Consider the following 22,284-nt stretch of genomic DNA (forward strand, 5'->3'; position numbering starts at 1 on the left):
TTACCCGGAAGTCGCGAGTTCGAATCAGTCTTCCGTCACTGAGGCCACTCAGCTCTGATGGGTACCTAACTCACGTTAGGGAAAGTAAATGCGGCTGGGTATAGTGCTGACCACACTATCCCTTCATATGCTGAGGTCACAGAAACAGGTCCCATAGACCTTCAGGTTTACTATATCGCCTGTTTTACAAAGTACACATTTATGATTTACGAGCCGACCCGCTGCATATCATACGCCACTATTAGTTGTTTTATTTTATACTTTTCAGTAATTCATAATTTGTGAATTCGACAGTACCAATGCTGCCACTGAAAATATTTGCTTTAAAACACTATCAGAAGGTCGTTAAGGACGATACTACCCCCACCCTCCTTTCCCCCAACCCCCACCCTACACCCCCCCCCCCCCGTGAAAGCAGCCTCCTCTTAGTTACCTTCCCTAAGTTTAAAATCGTTTCAAACTAAATTATCTGCCCCTAGTAGCCGTCACTAAACCCGGCTCTACGATTGTAAACATTTAGCGTGAACCAAAGCTCACCAGGGCCATGTAGGGGTGGGGTGGTAGGGAGCGCGCTTACAGCTTGTTTTCTAGCGTCTCCAAGAAGAGAATTATATATATATATATATATATATATATATATATATATATATATATATATATATATATATATATATATATAGCTGGGAAACTACTGCATACATTTTTAAACAATAAAAAGTTTTTAATCAACCGTGATTCACAGCATGCCTGTGCAGACGTTGTCTGGCACTAAAAGAGTCATCGTCTCCAGCAGGCGGCGCCCATTTTTTATAGTGCGGGTCACAAATTTTAAACATGCTGTTTTTTCAACCAATCCGAAGGTAAATGTTCTAATTTTTTATCAAACGTATGCCACGAGGAATAAACACCAATGCTTGTTTTAAATTTCATACTCTGTAAAAATAAATAATAACCTAGAAATATTTTTCAAAAACAGTTCTTTTCTTTTTGATGCACAAAAGTATTTAAAATTATTAGTTTAAAAAAAATAAAAAATAAAATGTTATTGCGTAAATTATGAATTGCTTACAAATATATAATCTTTAATCCATTACAAAACTAGATAAAATAAATTTCGATATAGCACTAAAGTATTACCTCACTTTAGGATGACGTGTTCAGGTGGTAGAGCGCAGGACTGCTAACCCAAGCCCAAGTTTGGAACTGTAAAAACTGACCGCGAGTGACCACCTCCTTATTCTAGCCTACACCTTTTATAGAATCTCATCAACCTCACTCCCCATGAAATTTCGTGTTGTCGTAGACCCATGCCCGGTGATAACAGAAAGATGGCTTTCGGAAAAGTAGTCCCTTGTTCCATCTACCCCTCACACCCCCCCCCCCCGGTCTTTCCCACTACCTTCCTTCGATTAAACCCTAACCCACCAATATTTACTAAGTCGGTTTGATAATGTAACTGAAAAAGAACAAAGTCTTGTGCTCTTTTAATAGATTAAAATATATAAAGGTTATGTAAAATGTTGGTGACTAATGAATATAGTTTAAAATGTAGTACTGGCTAGTATAAATATTCGGTTATGTATAGGTTAAGATGCAAGCATAATTTTAGAACACCTATACGAAGCTAGGCAGAATGTATACAAATTAGGAGCAATTTATGTAACTATTTTACTAGTGTTTACGTTGTATTCTCAAGTATTCAGGTCCATACCCAAGACACACGGGGCAGATAAAAGAGTTCATCTGTTTCAGAGACCTCGGCATATGAAGAGATAATGTAGTGGCACTATGTCCAGCTTTTGTTTCCCTAACCGAGCTGGGTTGACTCAGCTACACCTTACTGAATTGAACTAGAGGCTTTCGGGTTAGCAGTGTAGCTCTCTACCGCTAGGCCACTCCGTCCTATACATGTTTAATATCGTATAAAATACTTTCTTCTTTTGGCAGTAACTATCAATAGATTTCACAGCCTATTACCGTGTTTAAATACAAGTACGCTTTTTTTGTCAGATTGTGTATGACTTACACCTGACGCGGCGCGTATGTCTATTTACAGGTGAGGATAACGGTCTCGACTGATCGTCAAGGTAGACGCTTGGTACAGTCAGCTGGCCTGGGCAGGGTCAAGGTCAGACACGACCTGGCCTGTTGTCAGGATATATTTGTACATTTCTCGACTGGAGTTCTAGCCGAGAAACCAGTTTTAATTACAAGATCTGATGAGGATTAAGTCAAATAAAAAAAATGTTGATTGTTTTACGAAACAAAATGCTTCTAATATAAAATTGTTTACATTAAATAATATATTTCATTGTCACGGTATAAATTGTGATATTAAAATAAATGAAAACTATGCCTTAGTGCCCTTGTTGTTTAGAGTTAGACGGATCATTAAAAGACCTGCATCTAGTCGTTTGACAGTTTCCTGCTTGACTAATTTAAGGTGAGGAATTGATCCAGATGAAAAGCTAGTGGTAGGCACCTGCTCTATTACTTGACCACACATCAGCCACATGTGGACGAAAATTCAATCAGTATATCTCACCATATGGAACAAACGGCGTAGGATTTCGCATACAATTTTCAATCATTTTACATACAACGATTCCTAAACTACATATTAGACGAAGCATAGCACTTATGGACTTTAAGATAAAATTCTGCACAACTCAAATCAAATCTAAAAGTTTACGTAAGTTATGCAGTGTTCTGTTATTTTATTTGTCTGACTTGTCACTGTCGGTCTAAATTTTGCTGATCTTTTAACTTAAAAGAATGTTTTCATGTTTTGAATGATTGTATCAGCTGGGTTTTAAAAATGTGTTATATTTGTATCCGATCTATATATGTATACAGCGACAATTCACGTTACATATTGTGTGCTTGCGGTAATATTCCAAATTACACTCTGATATATTGTGTGCTTGTCACCAGAGTTTCTTCCAGACGACATCTCTTGGGGGGGGGGGGGGGGGAACCGCCCTCCCCAGAAGAAAATCTACTGCCACCCCCACCCCCCACCGAACGAAATGGAATTTATATAGGAAATATATTTTTTTGACAGTTTCCCGGTTTCTGCGATCCCACCTCCCCCGGAAATTTCAAGTGGAGAAAAAAATCTGGAAGAAACTGTTCTTATCACTATGTACCACAACAAAGTAATTACTTCGTGACTGCTGTATTTGTAGATGCTGTAAAAAGTAGCACAGACTTTTAATGGACGGCGTTTGGATGGGAGCAACTAGCCATACTTTCTATCTGATTGTTAGTATTGATCAGCTCAATTTACCAGGTGTAAAATCAATAAAAAAATAATACATGGCGTAAATTGTTTACACACTAACATAGTAAACACACCCAGCAGACGACACTAAACGACCTTTAAGCAAAGTTGTTTTTTATAATAAAAAAAAAATTTCTTCCACTTTTGAGTGTTTCGCTCTGACTGAAGTTGGCATCACATTTTGACAGGCGGATACTTGAAATAGCACAACATAACTAAACTAACGTTAGCGTTTGGATTTGAGTTTTGTTGAATTTCATTTAAATTTCAATTCCCGAGTTACGTGGTCTAGAGGTAGAGTGTTTGCCCACCAACTAAATCACGAGTTCAAATCCACATTCTGACTATATTCGATTAGTCTTGTAAAAGAAGAAAAAAAGTTGAGCTACATTTTGACAAAAGTCTCAGACTGGCAGTAAACACGATAAGACACGTGGAGAGTACGGACGCCATCTTTCAAGAAGATGTAGTCAGGCTTTATTGCGAGAAGAGATATTTTGTAAAAACGAATTTGGAACTCTTTATACACAGGAGGTACAAACGGCTCGTTTTAATTCATTTTAGAAATATATCAAACATATTGAATGTGACGATTTAGTTTTAGATAAATTTTGCAACCAAATATTATTCAAAATACAATGATCTTCGTTGTTTGTCATTTCTTCTTTCTCCTCATATGTATTGGTACAAGAATTTTCTTGTAGAGTGTGTGCTTCATTGAAGATCTAATTAATTCATAAACGTTTCAAGATGCCTCTAAATAAAATAAACCGTGAGTGATCTCCCCTAAACTTTCTCGAATATTCTTATATAACTTGGAATATAGACATGATTTTTAATTACTTAAACTTTTAAAAATAGAATAGAATCTCATAGAAAATAAACCGGGAGTGATCTCCCCTAAACTTTCTCGAATATTCTTATATAAAATAACAGGGGATGGGCACTCGGGCTATCGACATGATTTTTAATCCATTTTAAATACTTAAAGTTTTAAAAATAGAATAAAATCTCGTAGACAAATTATTTGCACACCAAGTGAACGCCAAATAAAAAAGCGCATAATAGTGCGCAATATTATGATTACTTATAAAATTAACATTAGTTTTTTGAGAAATCGGAAGTAGCGTAAAGTACTAATTCCCTTCAACGGAAATGACTCAAAATTTAATAGAAGGTAGAGAATTAGATCTTTTACTTACGTATGAAATTTCATTTATCTATCTGAAATAGTACTCAAGTTATAGGCTTTTGAAAAATTCAAAGTAGGAAAAGTACCACTTCCGGTTATCGGAAATAGCTCAAAAGTTGATACGGATCTACGATTTTGATTAAATACTTATATATGAAATTTCATTAACCTAGCTGTAACGGTACTCAAGTTATCGTGCTTACACACGGACAGACAGACAGACAGACACACAGACAGACACACAGACATACGGACAAGATTGCAAAATTATGTTTTCCCGTATCAGTGAGGTGTGAAACGTCGAGATTTTTTAAAATCTCGATTTTTTTTTTGCACGATTACAAGACTTTCTCTATACTTCGTATATACGAGAAAGTAAAAAGAACGCCAAATATTATTAGTACTTTATAAATTTACATGCGTTTTTTGAGAAATCGGAAATAGCGTAAGTTAGTACTTCCGGTCAAAATTTGACAGAAGGTAGAGAATTAGATCTTTTACTTACATGTGAAATTTACTTTCTCGTATATACGAAGTATAGAGAAAGTCTTGTAATCGTGCAAAAAAAAAAATCGAGATTTTTACAAATCTCGACGTTTTACACCTCACTGATACGGAAAAACATAATTTTGCAATCTTGTCCGTATGTCTGTGTGTCTGTCTGTGTGTTTGTCTGTCTGTGTGTAAACACGATAAATTGAGTACCGTTACAGCTAGGTTGATGAAATTTTATATATAAGTATTTTATCAAAATCGTAGATCCGTATCAACTTTTGAGCGATTTCCAATAACCGGAAGTGGTACCTTTTCTACATTGAATTTTTCAAAAGCCTCTAACTTAAGTATTATTTCAGATAGATAAATGAAATTTCACATATAAGTAAAAGATCTAATAGTTGTAATTAGAGCAAGTTATGAAGATTAGAAGCAATTTGTTTTATTGACTGATGAAATCACACCAAGATATTAACACTAACATCAATTAATTTGTTGAATAAAAGAAAGCAGTATAAAAATATCGATTTAAATACTTTTTTACTTTTTTAAAATAAATCTATAATATAAGATATATAAATAATCCCTAAACCCTGATTGGGGTCTTTGGGGGCACAACAGAGTGGTGTGTCTAGGGCTAAGTGTCGCATGGCGGCGCCCATCCCTCTAGGTTCTAGGTGGCTGACCTTGGTTACGAATACGTGGCCTTTGACGTTCATCTCTTGAGTTCTGGCCAGGGTGCTATAATTGAAGGTCACACGCCCATTGATGCCTTTAAATCTATAGCTTTAATTAAAACAGAAACAGACAACACAAACTGTACTTTTTGCACCCTCTAAATTTGATTTGATTTCCTAATAGTAACGCAAGCTGAATTACATACAAAGTGCAGCAAAGAAGCAGAAATTAACACACCTAACACAACACAGCTAACACGTTCTGTTCTTTCCTGAATCAATTCATTCAAATCCAATTTACGTTATCAGATAGAATACCGTTATCAAAAGGAGCTTATAAGAAAATCAATTCTTAAGTCCTGGTTCATTTTGAAAATAGAACTTCGATTTTCTTTACGGGGATGTTGAAGACAGGGAATAGTGTATAGTACAACATTGTATCTGTACATAGTAGCAATGAAATCCACGGCTATTTCTCTAAGGATGACATTACTTGTGACTATTTTGTTACACGCATTAACAAGTTTTCCTTTAAAGTTGATGAAGGACAAAATTCTACGTATAAATGCAAATAAGAAAAATCTTGGATTGAATGTGTCATTGTTTACTAATGCAGGAGGTGACAGCAAAAAAAAGGTTTGTTGTAGCGCTGTACTCGTGGCTGATTTTTTTTTTTAACATTCCTAGTTATCATTAAATTCAATGATGCATATGACAATAATTAAATAGTTATTTTTTTCCTGTCTAAATAAAAAAAATATTATTGCACATTTTTAAAAGTTTTTAAAGCTCCTTATACAGTTTTAGTTGCAAATATTAATTCTTATCTTAGCAAGAAATAATGGTACTAAAGCGTCATTACTGAATTTCTAGGTCAACGTACATCACTCACCCGTCCCACCTATTTGGACGTTACTGAGACGTGTTGGAAGGATTCATGATAATAAAACTGTGTCTCTCACACGTCACACGTTGGTTCTAAATGTCAGCCACGACATTGACAAACAGACTGATGACATTCACGACTTAAAGCAGACAGATGCGCCTGACATACGAAATGACATTAAAGTGAAGCGAAATGAGATAGGGTTAAAAGACGGACAAAGCGAAGTTGTCAGAGATAACGAAACAAAAATTGAAGTAAAAAGTCAACTCAGAAAAAAATCTGAAAAGATATGCACACTATCAAAGGAAAGAGCCATCATACTTATTAAACGGTAAAGGATTTTTGTTACGTTTAACGTTTTGTTTTTCTTCTGTGCTAGTCTTTGTTTAGGTATTTCAACCCCTCCCCCCCCCCCCTCCCTCCAATCGCTCCCAGACAAAAAAATTATAAGAATTTATAAAGATAAAATACATTTTTACCAGTGTGTCTTGTGAAAGTTTTAAGTGTCTCTCATCCATTACCAAGAAAAAAAGATGAATCATATATTTTTGTTGGGTAGCCCAGACCCCTTAAAAAAGTGCCCCCTCATCATCATCATTCCTTTGTGGCCCCTAGGGAGCAAAGGGCTGCAACCACACATTTCCAGCGGACTCGGTTTTGGGCTGCTCCCTTAATCTGTACCCATGCGAGCCCAGCTTTTTTCGCCTCTTCTTCAACTGTTCTTTTCCATGTTTTCCTTGGCCGGCCCTCGCTCCTTTTTCCCTGGGGATGTCCATAGCATGTTTTGCGATGTTTTCTTTTTCTCTTCTTAACGTGTGACCGAACCATCCCCATTTACGGGCTGTTGCTTTAAAATTTGCCACAGGTCTTTGTTTGATAATTTGTCCGGCCATCTTATTTTAAGTATATGTCGTAAGCATTTGTTTACGAATGACTGTAGCCTATTAGTATTTGTCTTCGTAACGCTCCAAGTCTCCGTGACTCATCTAAAAAAAAATAAACTCGATTTTTTTTTCTATTTCTGATCAGCATTGAGCACGAGTATTTTGAACTAGCAGGTCAGGCTGAGAGGGTAACTGGTGATGATTCACAGGAGGTTGAGTATTACCTTTACAAGTATACATCTGGTGGATTTATCAAGTAGGTTTTTCTCTCACCTTGTATCTGTACTGTAGCGTAGTGTAGTGTGGGAGTCGCCTGCTAGTCTTAAGTTTTAGCTGCTGAATAAGTTTAAATTTAATATTGCTGGTAGATATAACATTAAACTTTGTTAACTTCCAACAACTGAGCCTTTTTTTTATTTTCACGTAAAATGTTAATAGTGTAAAATAAAATGACAACATTTTTATAATTTAAGTTTTGAAACTTTGAAGTAAGTAGATATTCATTGTCAATAACTATTTAACAACAAACAAAACATATTAACTATTTCGGAAATATTAGAAAACTATTGCAATTTATTTAATCCTTGTGGAATGAAATCAGATTGTTGATTGGATTTCAACTTAAATTAAATTCCAAGATTGAACATTTTGTATGCAAAATTTCTAAAAAGTAGAACAGTCGTCTTTATTTTTCACTTCACAGAATGATCTACACAATTGATAAGTGCTTTCATCGTGTCAATAAAGTCAGCCATCAGAAAAGTATGTATTTATAGCTTAAATCATTGGTTTATTTTTTTTCTTTAAATACTTCAGTAAAACCAAACTTTTAATTAAAATCTGATTTTCATTTGTTAAAACACAACTTCAAAGTATCATCATATTACTAAAAACAAGATACAAATGCTATTGAATACAAAATATACTTAATATAAAAACAGGTTTTATTACTTTTATGTCATTTCCCAAATTTATTTTATGAAAATTTGTAAACATTTTTACCGTCATTAAACATTCATACCAAATAATTGTCAACCACTTAGAGTACTTTAAAATGGTTTTGGTTAAAATTGTTTATTTATGCAAACAAATTATTTAGCTCCATTCGGGGGTACTTGCGAAAATCGTGCGTTTGGTATAGGAGGCAACGCTTACAATGGACCGATCTTCTTCGGCAGGAAACCATTTTGTTTGCTGGTCTCGTTTTCAGATGACAAACAAAAGTGTATTTTAAGAAACAAATACGTGGAAGGTAATATTTATTTAAAGTATTTACACTGATATATAAGTTTCTGATAAGCGTTTTGAAAATGTAGACCCTATTTCTTATCAATTAATTTTTAAAGATCTATATTTTTAAAGTACAAAAGAAAAAAATTAAACCGAATCTCTATTTTAATCTTAGTGTAAGAAAAGCAATTTTTTTCCAATAATTTTTAATAAGTTTACTTGAGTACATTTTCTGAAACACGTTTGGACAGATTACTCTGTTGTCGTTTCAGAATATACATGTATTACAATCACAAATAAATTCATGAAAAATATGGTTCTTTTTAAATTGTTAGTTCAATTAGTTTATTTCATTCCGTTTTCTAAAATTCACGAGGAAAGATTTTACTTAACGTTAAGCAGGTGATTAGTCTAGTGCCGCTCTTTATATAAAATTATTAAACAGATTACTTTTTAGGTTAGTAGTATTCTATTCTTAGGTCTAACTTACTCAATGGTGTCACCAGGAGCAGATCATGTCCTCCCATCTTTCCCTACCCTCTCTTTGAATAACTGCTCTATAAGCTTTTAATACATTGGATAGTTCGTGAATAATTTTATGAAGTTGTGTTAGTTTAAATTATAATACTTCAAGTAAGATAGGGAAAACACCTAATTGAAATTGATACTTTATGCACAAGCGTGTTCATAATTACCAGTCTTATGATAGGCAACTGCTAGAAAAGAGAATTTCGTTTCTTTTGTTCAAGTAAATTAGTTTGTAGCTCATATTAATGATAATTGTTACCAGACCATAGTGACGCCACTAACTCGAGGGTTGAGGGGGTGGGGTAGATCTTGTAACGCCACTCTATCGAGTTCTGATTAGGACATTGTATATATTGTTTTTGCCACAATGACGACACTATTTCAGCGAATTGATTTATATTATTCTGACGACCCTTTATCTTTTTCTACAAAGTTAGAGTGTACTTTAGCCATGATTTTCCGGAGTGCAAATTAATGTAGTTTTATTCCATTGCATCTAAAGGAGTGGGGGTAATAGACGTATTCCGGGGTAGTACCCATCTACCGACAAAGGGCGGAAGTTCGATCTTAACAACATATATTGTCAAATTTCATTGTCAAATAGTTAGCAGCTTTATACTATCGATCTTGAAACAATAATTTTAATGTATGAATAGTTATGATATTGTTGATTTAGAGATACACGTAGATGAAATAGAAATCATAAAATGTTTCACCAGCTAATAAAAATGTTGAAAAAAAAATATCTAGGAGTAGACGTACGGGGACTTTCTTTATCGGATGCTAAAAATAAGTCAGACCCCCTTGAATTCGACTGCAGTAAACCATTTCTAGATGGTCCCAATACATCCATATCACCCCTGCTGGACGCTTTTTTCTACGCCACCAAGGCTCAGCAGATGCTGGAAGGTGGGTACAAGACTAACGTTTAAACGTTTGTTCATTGAGCAAAATAATTTCTAAACACTGCTTATCTACATACCACTGAAAATCCAATGCAACCAACCACATTTCAAACCACCAGAACAACCAACCTCAACACCACCACCACTATAAACACCACCAACACCACTAACACTAACACCAACACCCCACAACAAACACCAACATTACCACAAACACCAACACCACCACCAACACCAACACACCACCGCCACCAACACCAACACCACTACTAATACCACCACCAACACCAACACCACCAACACCACCACCAACACCACCAACTCCACCAACATCACCAACTCCACCAACACCACCAACACCACCAACACCAACACCACCAACACAAGCATCTGAAGACACAACACAGGCAGCAGCTACAGTTAACTAAAAACTCGACATCTGAAACCTTAAAATATCATCACTGATACAGCAACGCCAACAACGCCAACAACGCCAACAACACCACCAACACCACCAACTCCACCAACACCACTAAAACCACAAACATCAACACCAACACCACCAACACAAGCATCTGAAGACACAAGACAGGCAGAAGCTACAGTTAACTTAAAACTAGACACCTGAATCCTTAAAATATCATCACTGATACAGCAACGCCAACAACACCACCAATACCACCAACACCATCAACAGAAGCATATGAAGACACAACACAGGCAGCAGCTACAGTTAACTAAAAACTCGACACCTGAAACCATAAAATATCATCACTGATACAGCAACGCCAACAACACCAACAACACCAACAACACCAACATCACCAACTCTGAAACCTTAAAATATCGTCACTGATACAGCAACGCCAACAAACACAGCGACTTCCATGACCACAGACAGCAGTGGAAACGGCATTAACAAAAAGATGACAATACTACTAAAGAAATAAAGCAGGAGAGATCTTTCCTAAACTTTCTCGAAAATTCTTATATAACACTAAGGGGAAATCAACTCGTGATATAGACATGATTTTAATCAATTTTTAATTACTTAAACTTTTTAAAATATGATAGAATATAAGAATATAATAGAATCTCGTAGAAAAAGAATTGAGCACCAAGTGAACAGCAAACAATGGGTGAAATATTACTACTTTATAAATTCATATCAGTTTTTGATGAATCGGAAATAGCTTAAAGTTCTACTTCCGGTCAACGGAAATTACTCAACATTTGACAAAGAATTAGATATTTACATATATTAAAATTTCTTTTATCTATCTAAAACAGCATTTAAAGTATATACGCTTTTGAAAAATAAAAAGTACAATAAGTTCCACTTCCGTTTACCCGAAATCGCTGGAAAGTTGATATAATACTTAAATGAAATGTTATCAACCCAGCTGTAACGGTACTCATGTTATCGTATTCACAGACATACATACACACATACACACACACAGAGACATAGGGACAAAAATACAAAACTAGGGTTTTTTTTGCGACTCAGGGAGGCGTAAAACGAGATTTTTTTATTCTTTGCACGATCACACTACTTCCTCTATACTTCGTACACGAGAGGGTGAAAAAGAGAACCAAAAGCAGCTAAAACCAACAACGATAGAGAAAATATGGCAGCAGCCACTATACCATCTAAAGCAAGATTAGTGTAAAACTTACACAGTTGCAGAAACTGGCTAAACTGTAAGGTACATAGCAGGTGGCCATAAACTAATAACATTCTGCAACATAGAGATAAAAGCAATAAAAACATTAACCATATAGATGTAACAGTCATCAAATACTGAGAGCAGGAACACATGATTTTCACACAAAAAGTACTCATTCTTCTACATCTAAAACAAATTGGCACTCACACAATGGCCCTGCAAACGATGAAGTCTGTCAAGTGAACTTCTTGAAATGAAATATTTTGTCTTTTAAAATGATTCAAAATAACTTATAGGCTATAGGAAATAGTTTTAGATTTTTGTAAGTTTTAAAATTTTAATGATAATTATCATTGGTTAGATCATAATTTCAATAATTCTAAAGTACATTTCTTAGCCCAGCACAATGATATACTTTTAGTTCCGGCTATAAATAACGTTAGCCAGCTTTATACTAATTTTCCGTAAAATCGTTGTTGTTTTTTAAATTTATAAATTAAAAACTAAACTCTCATTAGTTTGGTCAAATTTAATGTTTTTAAAAAGCATCTTTCAAATTATTTTCTTTATATGATGTTTTATAGCTGTGAGACCATAATAACTATGCTACACATATAGATGAGTTTGTATAATACTTTATGGCGATTTTTTTTCAGCTGTGGTTGTCGTTCTCATGGTAAACTTCCCCGTGTAATTCAAATCATTTTTCTTTCAGAGTGGTTCAACTACACCCAACTACAGAAGCCGCCAATCCTGGTGCGTGTACACTACGGAGAAAACGTCCCTAACGCTCACCAAAATAACATCAGTCTCATGTTTGGGGACGGGGAGGGGGATTTCACGTCCTTCGCCACCGCACCAGACGTAGTAGGACACGAACTGGGACATATGATTCTCGACAAACATAACAAGATCCCTTGGCGGTAAGTTTTGTTTTTATCATAAGCTCTTTATTAATTATAGGTATCTAATGTATAAAGGATATATATATATATATATATATATATATATATATATATATATATATATATATATATATATATATATATATATATATATATATATATTCTCAAAACTTAAAAGAAGGCAGATAATTAGATCTTTTACTTATATGTAAAATTTCGTCTATCTATCGAAGTTATAGAGTTTTGAAAAAAACAAAAGTAGAATAAGTTCCACTTCGGGTTATCGGAAATCGCTGAAAAGTATGTAAAAACTGTTTTAAAAGCATGTCTTTGCTTCGAGTTGCCATTCCCGTAGTGTTATATAAGAATATACGAGAAAGTTTAGAGAAGATCACTCACGTTTTATCAATATTGAGATGCAGTTTTGTATAAAATGTTAAAAAGGAATACGGAAAAAGTGCATACATTATCAGTAGCCTTTTCAAATAGCCAAAATATAGAAGTTTTTCTTTTTTTACCCATTTTACAATTTATCCTTAAGACTGCACCTTGTTTGTGCACATCAATTATGAAACTGAAAATTTAACGGATTGTGTAGACGATTTGTTTTTAATGTATATCTTAGTATACGTTGTTACCTCTGTCAGTTATCAGCCATAATTTTTGTATTTAGTTTTCTTTACCCATGCACAAATGTAAACGCTTGTATTCAGCTAAATAAACTCTCCTGATTTACTTGATTTTCTGTTCTAATAATGTGTCAAGTATATATCGATAAAAACAAGGATTTTCAATGAACTAGAATATGTTTTTCGTATAGTTTTATATTTTTCTATTGACATTGTACTTGAGGAGTTCCTTCAAAGAGTCATTGAATGAAATATCTATACTAGAGCCTTCTATATGTAATCACTTATAAAATAACCGATCCCACTCTGCAAGATAATAGTCGTAAAAGTTTGTACAATAAATATAATATTTCCTTAATATACTTGCATTGAATATATTATTTTTAAATGAGCATTGACATAATTTTATTTCTCTGTCAGCTTATTAAAGAAGAACGCAGCCCGAGGTGGCTACGGTGAAGCATTTGGTGACTTGCTTGGTAAAACTGTGGAGTTCTACATATTCGGGATGTTTGAATGGAAACTCGGTACTTGGATAACGAAAGACTATTCCGGCCTACGATCATTAGATTTGCCCCCAATGCAGGACGTGAAAGATGCGCTTCATACAAAAAGTGGACACTACAATGGAGGAGTTTTAACAAGGGTCTTCTACCGCATGGCTAAGTTTTGGGGGATCAGGTAAGGAGATTTTCCAACTGTAATACAGACTGTATATACTATATCTGTCTTTTTGTATTAGTCCGACCGTCCGCCCATATACAGCAATTTGTTCGTCGGTCAGTTTGTTGGTCGGCCAGTCAGTCCTTTGGTCGTTTGTTTTTTTATTGTTTCATCAATCTCAAGCTGATATAGTTGCCAGTGTAAATTTTGTTTTTTTTAAGAGCAACAATGGAAACACTTTTGAAGACAAATGAATTGATTAGCATTGGCGAAATAAACACGTACGAACAAGTGTGCTGTAACGTTATTCATGCCGGATATTTCGTTGGTTTGGAGTAAGTATTTTTAATGTATATATTAAGTAATAATACACAAAATTAACTTTTTGGAAAAAGGTATTGTAAGCTGTAAAGTACCACACAAAACCACGCTGATACTAAGCTAACCACACTATACTTTTATACAGTTTTGGCTCACACCAACTTCCGACAAAAACGTTCTCAGTATACCATTACGTACTTTGTCAAATACATTTTACTGTTAAAACTACCAGAAGGCCATACTTTTCTCAGTTTGACACAATAATATGTAAAAAAAAAATTCACAGCATATGAGACGCTAAAAATGAGTTAAAATAATTAATTTCCAATTTAAATCAATTTTCTTTACGCGGTAATGCTTTCACAGCTAGACCCACCAACGCTCCAGAGGAGTAGCTAGGGGAAGGCGGGTGAGGCGGTCACCCCGGGCGCCGACCTTAGGGGGGGGGGGGGCCTTAATGGGTAGGAAAAAAATGTTAATACAATGTTACTTAGCTTTGCGGAATAATTTAAATGTTCTCTACATCAGCTATTCAACACCAACATAAAAAACATTAAGGGACCATGACTGGGGGGGGGGGGGGGTCTGCCAATATGGATAATTTTACGAAAAGGGGTTGGGGGCTTTTAGCCAATGTGAATAATTATATAAATGGGGGAACGGAGGTGCAAAATTGATAGTTCACCCTGGGTGCCGGAATGGGTCGCTACGCCTCTGCAACGCTCTAGTCAAACACCCTCTCTCTAAAGACATCCTCTTCTCATACCAAAAAGTTGTTGATGCTTCTGGTTGAGGTGGTGTTGACGGAACGTGGACGTCCATACCTTCAATCTCACATCAGCACATTTATGTGACAACATGTGATTCAAAACTTTAGTTTCATTTTATTATTTCCTCTCAACCTTTTCCATTGCACAAAATATCAACTATAAGTTGAAACAAAATCTAACTAAATTAAACTGAGCTGCTCTTAATTGAGCTAATTTTACATTGTTAGCATTGGTAAAATAAAATTAGGACCCATATAATAATGCTTTCTAAAATATTAAACAAAATTGTCTTTTTTATTTCTATTTTATAGCATGTATGAAATTGAACACTTTTTTAAAACTGTTGGTCTAAATACATCTCTGTTGTGCCCTATTGAGCGGTAAGTTGTTTTTTTTTTACGTTTTAAAATTTATATTTGTACAAAATTTGTTGTACAGATATCAAATTCAGTTGTTTTTTTTAAACGTTTTTACCTAAATGTTTTTATTAATTCACAAAACACAACACATCTACCTAAAACACTAAGCCAAATGTTGAGATATCAATCGAATCATCTCATGTCATACACAGGATGCAAGTGTAAATACATTTTGTGATGTCAATTGAGTCTTCCTATATCATACACAGGATGCAAGTGTAAATAAATTTTGCGATATCAATCGAATCATCTCATGTCATACACAGGATGCAAGTGACCATACTAAACGTCGCAGAACTCACCAAGATCACAGTTTCCAGTCGACGCCGTCCTTTCTTTCAACTGCTTGAGTCCAATCATAAGTTTACTGTTGTAACCACTAAACCAACAATGGTAAATATATGGTCACATGACAACCGTAATTCGGAAATCAATGCATATTATTTTTGTTTTTATTGTTTTGTTTTTCGTTTACATTTTACTCCAATGGTTAAAATAATCTACTTTTGAGTTTGTAATATGTGTATCTTAAACTTTAAGCTATGTTGGACACTATTTATAACTAAGGATATTCGTAACGTCTATTTATGATTTAGGATATTCGTCATGTCTATTTATGATTAAGGATATTCGTCATGTCTATTTATAACTAAGGATATTCGTCACGTCTATTTATAATTAAGGATATTCGTCACGTCTATTTATAATTAAGGATATTCGTCATGTCTATTTATAACTAAGGATATTCGTCACGTCTATTTATAGGTGAGGATACTTGCCACAGCTGACCGGCAAGGGCGACAACCAATACAACGTCCTGGACTAGGGACGCTAAAGACGTCTTTTTGCTGTGGACACGTGTACATTCACTTCAGTACTGGAGTTTTGGCAGAGAAACAAGTTGAAGTTTTGGCACGTTATCAAGATTAGATATAGTTTTTATGATTGTTGAAGTTATAGCACGTTATCAAGATTAGATATAGTTTTTATGATTGTTGAAGTTATAGCACGTTATCAAGATTAGATCTATTTTTTATGATTGTTGATGTTATAGCACGTTATCAAGATTAAATCTATTTTTTATGATTGTTGAAGTTATAGCACGTTATCAAGATTAGATCAATTTTTGATGATTGTTGAAGTTATAGCACGTTATCAAGATTAGATCTATTTTTATGATTGTTGAAATAGAAGGTTGACTTCAATATATTTCGTTTTTTTTATTGTTGAAATTACATCACTCGAAGACTTATATAAATTCATGTAACTGATGTGTTTTAAGAAAGCAGTATTGACAAAGAACGCACACAATTTTTAAAAATATTGATTGAAAATACGATAGAGCCCTAATTATTACATTATATTATTTGCTTCAAGTAAGAAAGAAATATTACTATTGTAAATCAGTATCAGTCCTCACATGCCGATGATGAAAACTGTAATACTAAAGCGAACATGCAGGGCAAACTGACGCTGTAAATTACATGTCTGAGGCGAAAAAAAATAGTCCCAATTATTATAAACCTCTAACGTCAACTAAAATAGAAAGGGACAACACAACATGAACCTTTTATTAAATGACCCATATATTTCTAACACATCTCGAGGCGTGCTGAGAGAGGCTTGACACGTGACCTGTGGTTTAAAAATAAACTGAGTGACCTAATTCTGCGGAGCCCCTGAGGAGCAAAACGTTGCAGCTAAACCTCTCCACCGGACTCTGTTTATGGGTGACAGGACAGATGATCTTAGGACAAATGATCTCATGTTAAAAGATCCCAGGGCAGGAGATTACACGGAAAACTTTTATTTAAAAATAAATAACAGGCACAAACTATTTCAAGGACAATAGATCTTATGAAAAAATATATCAGGACAAAGATCTAATGCACAAATGTTCTCAGTCGCAATCTCTCTTTGGTTGAGCCCCCCACCCCCCCCCCCCCCACATGTCCTTAATACAGGCCTTCTCAATGCTTATTTAGGCTTGCCGATTTTTCTTTTCCAGTCGAGACCAATACAAAGCCTACATATAAAGCCTACATATAAAGTCTACATTGCGATGTTTGCTGTTGACTTTCGTTCTTCCACGCGTGGTCATTCAAGATTCTGTCAAGCCATCTTGTCTTTAGCAATCGTCGTTGATATCTGTTTGTTTGTTTTAAAACCCTCCGAGTACCTGAGCCACATAGCACTACTAAATTAATATTTATGTTGAATACACTGATTTTTTTTCAAATGTGTTGTGTAAGTACTACAACAATGCGTCGCTATCCCTCCCCTCCCCTTACTGTGCTGTGTAAACTACAATACACAATCTCCATCTTTATAGTAAAGTAAGGATCCTCTTTATACACTGCGATCCATTGGCAGATGAATTGGACCACTGCAAATGAAGGGAAGGTTCGGTTAGCACTTTGATCCGCCGCTTTTACTCTCCCTGACAAAAGCCAGGTACCCATCAGAGCTGGGTGGACTCAGGAGCGCTCTACTGCCTCGGATCCGAATTCGAACTCGAGATTTTCGGGTTAGTAGCCTAGCGCTCTACCGCTCCGGTCACGCCAATCTAGAGCTCTCTCTCTCTCCCTCTCTCTCTCTCTCTCTCTCTCACACACACACACACATACACACACATACAATATATATATTTTATCTCTGATAATAACTAAAAATCTGAATTACATATTACGCACCTTCAAAGTGTTACAGAAAAGCCAAAGCTAACACACCTAACAACACGTATTTAATACGTTCTGCTCTTTGCTATTGTATGAGGATTCATTAAATTACATCATCGATTATAATGGCGTTAACAAAAGGAGCTTGTAAGAAAATCGATTCTTAAGTCTTGGTTCATTTAAACATATTTTGTATACGCGTACGTTAAAGACTTAGCAAAACAGTAAAATTGTGTATAATATACAATTTATCTTCACACAGAGACTCTATAATGTTTGTCTTATCCGAAAGAAATGACGTCTGTAGCTGTTTCTCCAAAGGTGGCGTTACTGGTTGCCATTTTGACTCACAACGTATTAAGTTTACCGCTTCAGTTGAGTAAGGAGGAACCACGTGAAGAAGTAAATGTGTCATTGTTTACAAATGCAGGAGGTAACAGAAACGAAAAGGTTTGTTGTAGTGAAGGTTGAGGGTGATTAGTTCCGGCTTAGTCTAAAATTCAATTTTGTAGATGACAAATTGCTAAGCCTTTTTTTTGCTGTCTATTTAGTATTACATTGTAAATTTAAAAAGGGTTTTAATGTTTCTAAAAATAATTTTTGTGTTGTGTGAGAATATTAATTAAAATATTTAGCCTTGTCGTTTTAAGAAAAAGATAATTTGTATTATTATAGCATAATTTACTTTACATTCAAGGGCGGTGTACAACACTCTCCTGTCCCACCTATTTGGACGTTACTGAGACGTGTTGGAAGGATTCATGATAATAAAACTATGTCTCTCACACGTCACACGTTGGTTCTAAATGTCAGCCACGACATTGACAAACAGACTGATGTCTTAGAAGTCTTAAAGCAGAAAGATGCATCTGACATACGAAATAATGGAACGAAAAATGACGATGCATTACAAGACAGATTTAGCGACGTTGTGAAAAATAATGAAACAAAAATTCAAGTAAAAAGTCAACTTAGAAAAAAATCTGAAAAGATATGCACATTGTCACGGGAAAGAGCAGTGATACTTATTAAACGGTAAAGGATTTTAGTTATACTCGGGTTTAGTCGTGGTTTTGTTTTCTACCGCATCTGTCTTTCTACAATATTGTTTTTTTAGAACTAAAAAGTATTTAAATTAAACTAATTTGCAAATATTTGTTAAAATTTTTGAGTCACTGTGTACGCATATCAATCTTTTGATTAGTTTATAAAAATTCTTCATTCAATATTTTAGTATGTTTTGATGTTCGTAGTAAAGCTCGTTACAATTTTTTTTTGTGGTCAAATTGTTAAACTTATTTATCTAAATTATAAAAGTTATTGATTTTGCTCCACTTAATTAAAAAATCCACCTTTTTTTTAAATGCTATGCAGATTTTATGTCATGCACGTCTTCGGACCCTTTACAGCAAGTCAACTCACCCTCCCTCCCCCCCCCCCCTCCACCTCTCAGGTTAAATCTTATATAGAAAATATATTTTATCCAGCGTCAGCACAACTCAACCCGAAAATAAATTTGATGTGTGTACCCCGACCCCCTGAAACTGTTAAATGCCCCCTCCCTCATCCATTGTCTGAAAAAATTCCTTGATTTTCTGTCCATTTCTAATCAGCATTGAGCACGAGTATTTTGAACTAGCAGGCCAGGCTGAGAGGGTAACTGGTGATGATTCACAGGAGGTTGAGTATTACCTTTACAAGTATACATCTGGTGGATTTATCAAGTAGGTTTTTCTCTCACCTTTATCTGTATTGTAGCGTGGTGTAGTGGGGGAGTCGTCTGCTAGTCTTGAGATCAGCTGCTGAATAAGTTTAATCATGTTACACATTTAATACTGCTAATAGATAGAACATATTAAGCTACAGTTTTTTTTATTGACGCAAATTATGCTGAAATTTAGAGAAATTTAAAAAACAATCTAACATGCTATAATGAGCCATTGTGGACATAAAAATCTAATGATGAAATTAATTTGATAAATTTAAGTAATTAAGTATTGCATTTAACAGTTTTACCATAAACAATTTTAGAAAACTTTTAGTCAATCAAATCCATTTACAGTTTAAATCATATTATTGATTGAATTTTACCTGAAATTAAAATTTGGGAAAGTACACTTAGGTTGCTAAAATTCTTAATATTTTACTTCACAGAATGATCTACACAATTGATAAGTGCTATCATCGCGTCAATAAAGTCAGCCATGAGACAAGTATGTATTTATAGCTTAAATCATTAGTTTATTTTTTCTTTAAATACTTCAGTAAAGCCAGACTTTTAATAAAAATCTGATTTTCATTTGTCAAAATATAACTTCAAATTATTATCATATTACTAAAAACTAGACTCAACTGCTTTTGAATACACTATATACTTAATATAAAAACAGATTGTATTAGCTTTAAGTGAATTCGCAAAATAATTTTATGAAAATTTGTTAGCATTTTTACCGTCATTAAACATTCATACCAAATAATTGTCAACCACTTAGAGTACTTTAAAATGAATTTGGTTAAAATTGTTTTATTTATGTAAATAAATTATTTAGCTCCATTCGGGGGTCCTTGCGAAAATCATGCGTTTGGTATAGGAGGCAGCACATACATGGGACCGATCTTCTTCGGCAGGAAACCATTTTGTTTGCTGGTCTTGTTTTCAAATGACAAACAAAGGTGCATTTTAAGAAACAAATACGTGGAAGGTAATATTTATCTAAAACATTTACACTGATATATTAAGTTGTGAAGATCGTTTTGAAAATATAGGCCATATAAATTAATTTTTAAAGATCTTTACTTTTAAAGTCTACAAAATAAAAGGATTAAACTGAATCTCCACTTTAATCTTATTGAAAGATAAGCATTTTTTTCAACTAATTTTTAAAAAAGTTTAGTTTATTAATATTCTTAAAATCATTACATTTTCTTAAACATGTTTAGACAGATTAGTCTGTTGTCGTTTCAGGATGGATATTTATTACAATAACAAAAAAATTCTTGAAAATATGTTTTTTAAAAATAAGTTTCCAAAATGGCGCCACTTCGCAGAAAAAGGCAACAGCTTCTCAATGCGCCCCCCCCCCCCCCTTCCCTCCTGCGTACGCTATTGCTTATAAAATTTCACTTGCTAAAAATTATTTTTTACTAAACCGAAACATAGGAGTGGACATCAGGGGTGTTAGTCTTTGGGAAGCTGACAAGAAGTTAGACCCCCTTGAATACGACTGCAGCAAACCTTACCTAGACGGTCCCAGTGCATCCATATCACCCCTGCTGGACGCTTTCTTCTACGCCACCCAAACTCAACAGATGCTGGAAGGTGGGTGAACGTCTAACAATAGATTGCTAAAATCTCAATTGTTTTGTTATTTTTATTAACATCCTTTTTAAACGCTACAAGAAATGTGTTATACTAGACATACACAAAGTGAGGTAGGTACGTTTTGCAACCGGTTTGTCGTCCTTAGAAGCTATACTTGGATTAGAATAGGGGGCCAAAATATATTTTTGAAATACATTATACAGTTGAAATAAACAAAATAGACAAATACATATTTTTCTACATGGATTCTAAAACAAGAAATTAAATACCCTTTAACATATAACCATTAGTAGAGGGCCGCTTTTTTGCCAATGCTCATTTTGTATTACCGAATTAGTGTAGGTATAATGAATATATACGTAAGTAACAAATTGTATAAATATAAGGCGTGGTAACATAATCAATGAAAGGGTGTCTAGAAAGACACCGGACCAAACAAGTTTTGCTCCTTCTTAACTCACACCAATTGTTTAAATATAAATCTGAACCAAGAAAAATCCTAGCTGTTAAAGTGTTAACACCTCCCTCACAGAGTGGTTTAACTACACAAAACTACAGGACCCACCCATACAGGTGCGTGTACACTACGGGCGGAACATTCCTAATGCTCACATGATGGACAACATACTTTATTTCGGTGACGGGAGAGGTAATAAGACGTCATTTGCCACAGCAGCAGACGTAGTGGCACATGAATTGGGACACATGATTCTCGTTAAAAATAACCAGATCCCTGGGCAGTAAGTTTTGTTTTCATCAAGTCATTACATAAGAACTTAATAATCTTATATATATATATATATATATATATATATATATATATATAT

At 34.6% G+C, this 22,284-nt stretch overlaps 1 protein-coding gene across 1 annotated transcript in view; it reads left to right on the top strand.

Moving 5' to 3' along the window:
• The window catches only part of LOC131956575 (uncharacterized), a 29,072-nt gene that overhangs the window by 1,233 nt on the left and 5,555 nt on the right, over positions 1–22,284 (top strand). The window contains exons 3-9 of the mRNA XM_059321095.1: positions 6,264–6,283; positions 6,521–6,864; positions 7,563–7,673; positions 8,121–8,179; positions 8,517–8,669; positions 9,926–10,084; positions 21,990–22,197. Of these exons, the coding sequence (XP_059177078.1) occupies positions 6,264–6,283; positions 6,521–6,864; positions 7,563–7,673; positions 8,121–8,179; positions 8,517–8,669; positions 9,926–10,084; positions 21,990–22,197 (1,054 nt within the window). The remainder of the gene's footprint in view (positions 1–6,263; positions 6,284–6,520; positions 6,865–7,562; positions 7,674–8,120; positions 8,180–8,516; positions 8,670–9,925; positions 10,085–21,989; positions 22,198–22,284) is intronic.

Source organism: Physella acuta, unplaced genomic scaffold (assembly GCF_028476545.2).
Source record: "Physella acuta isolate Inbredline_101_S28 unplaced genomic scaffold, ASM2847654v3 ptg001162l, whole genome shotgun sequence".
NCBI lineage: Eukaryota > Metazoa > Mollusca > Gastropoda > Physidae > Physella > Physella acuta.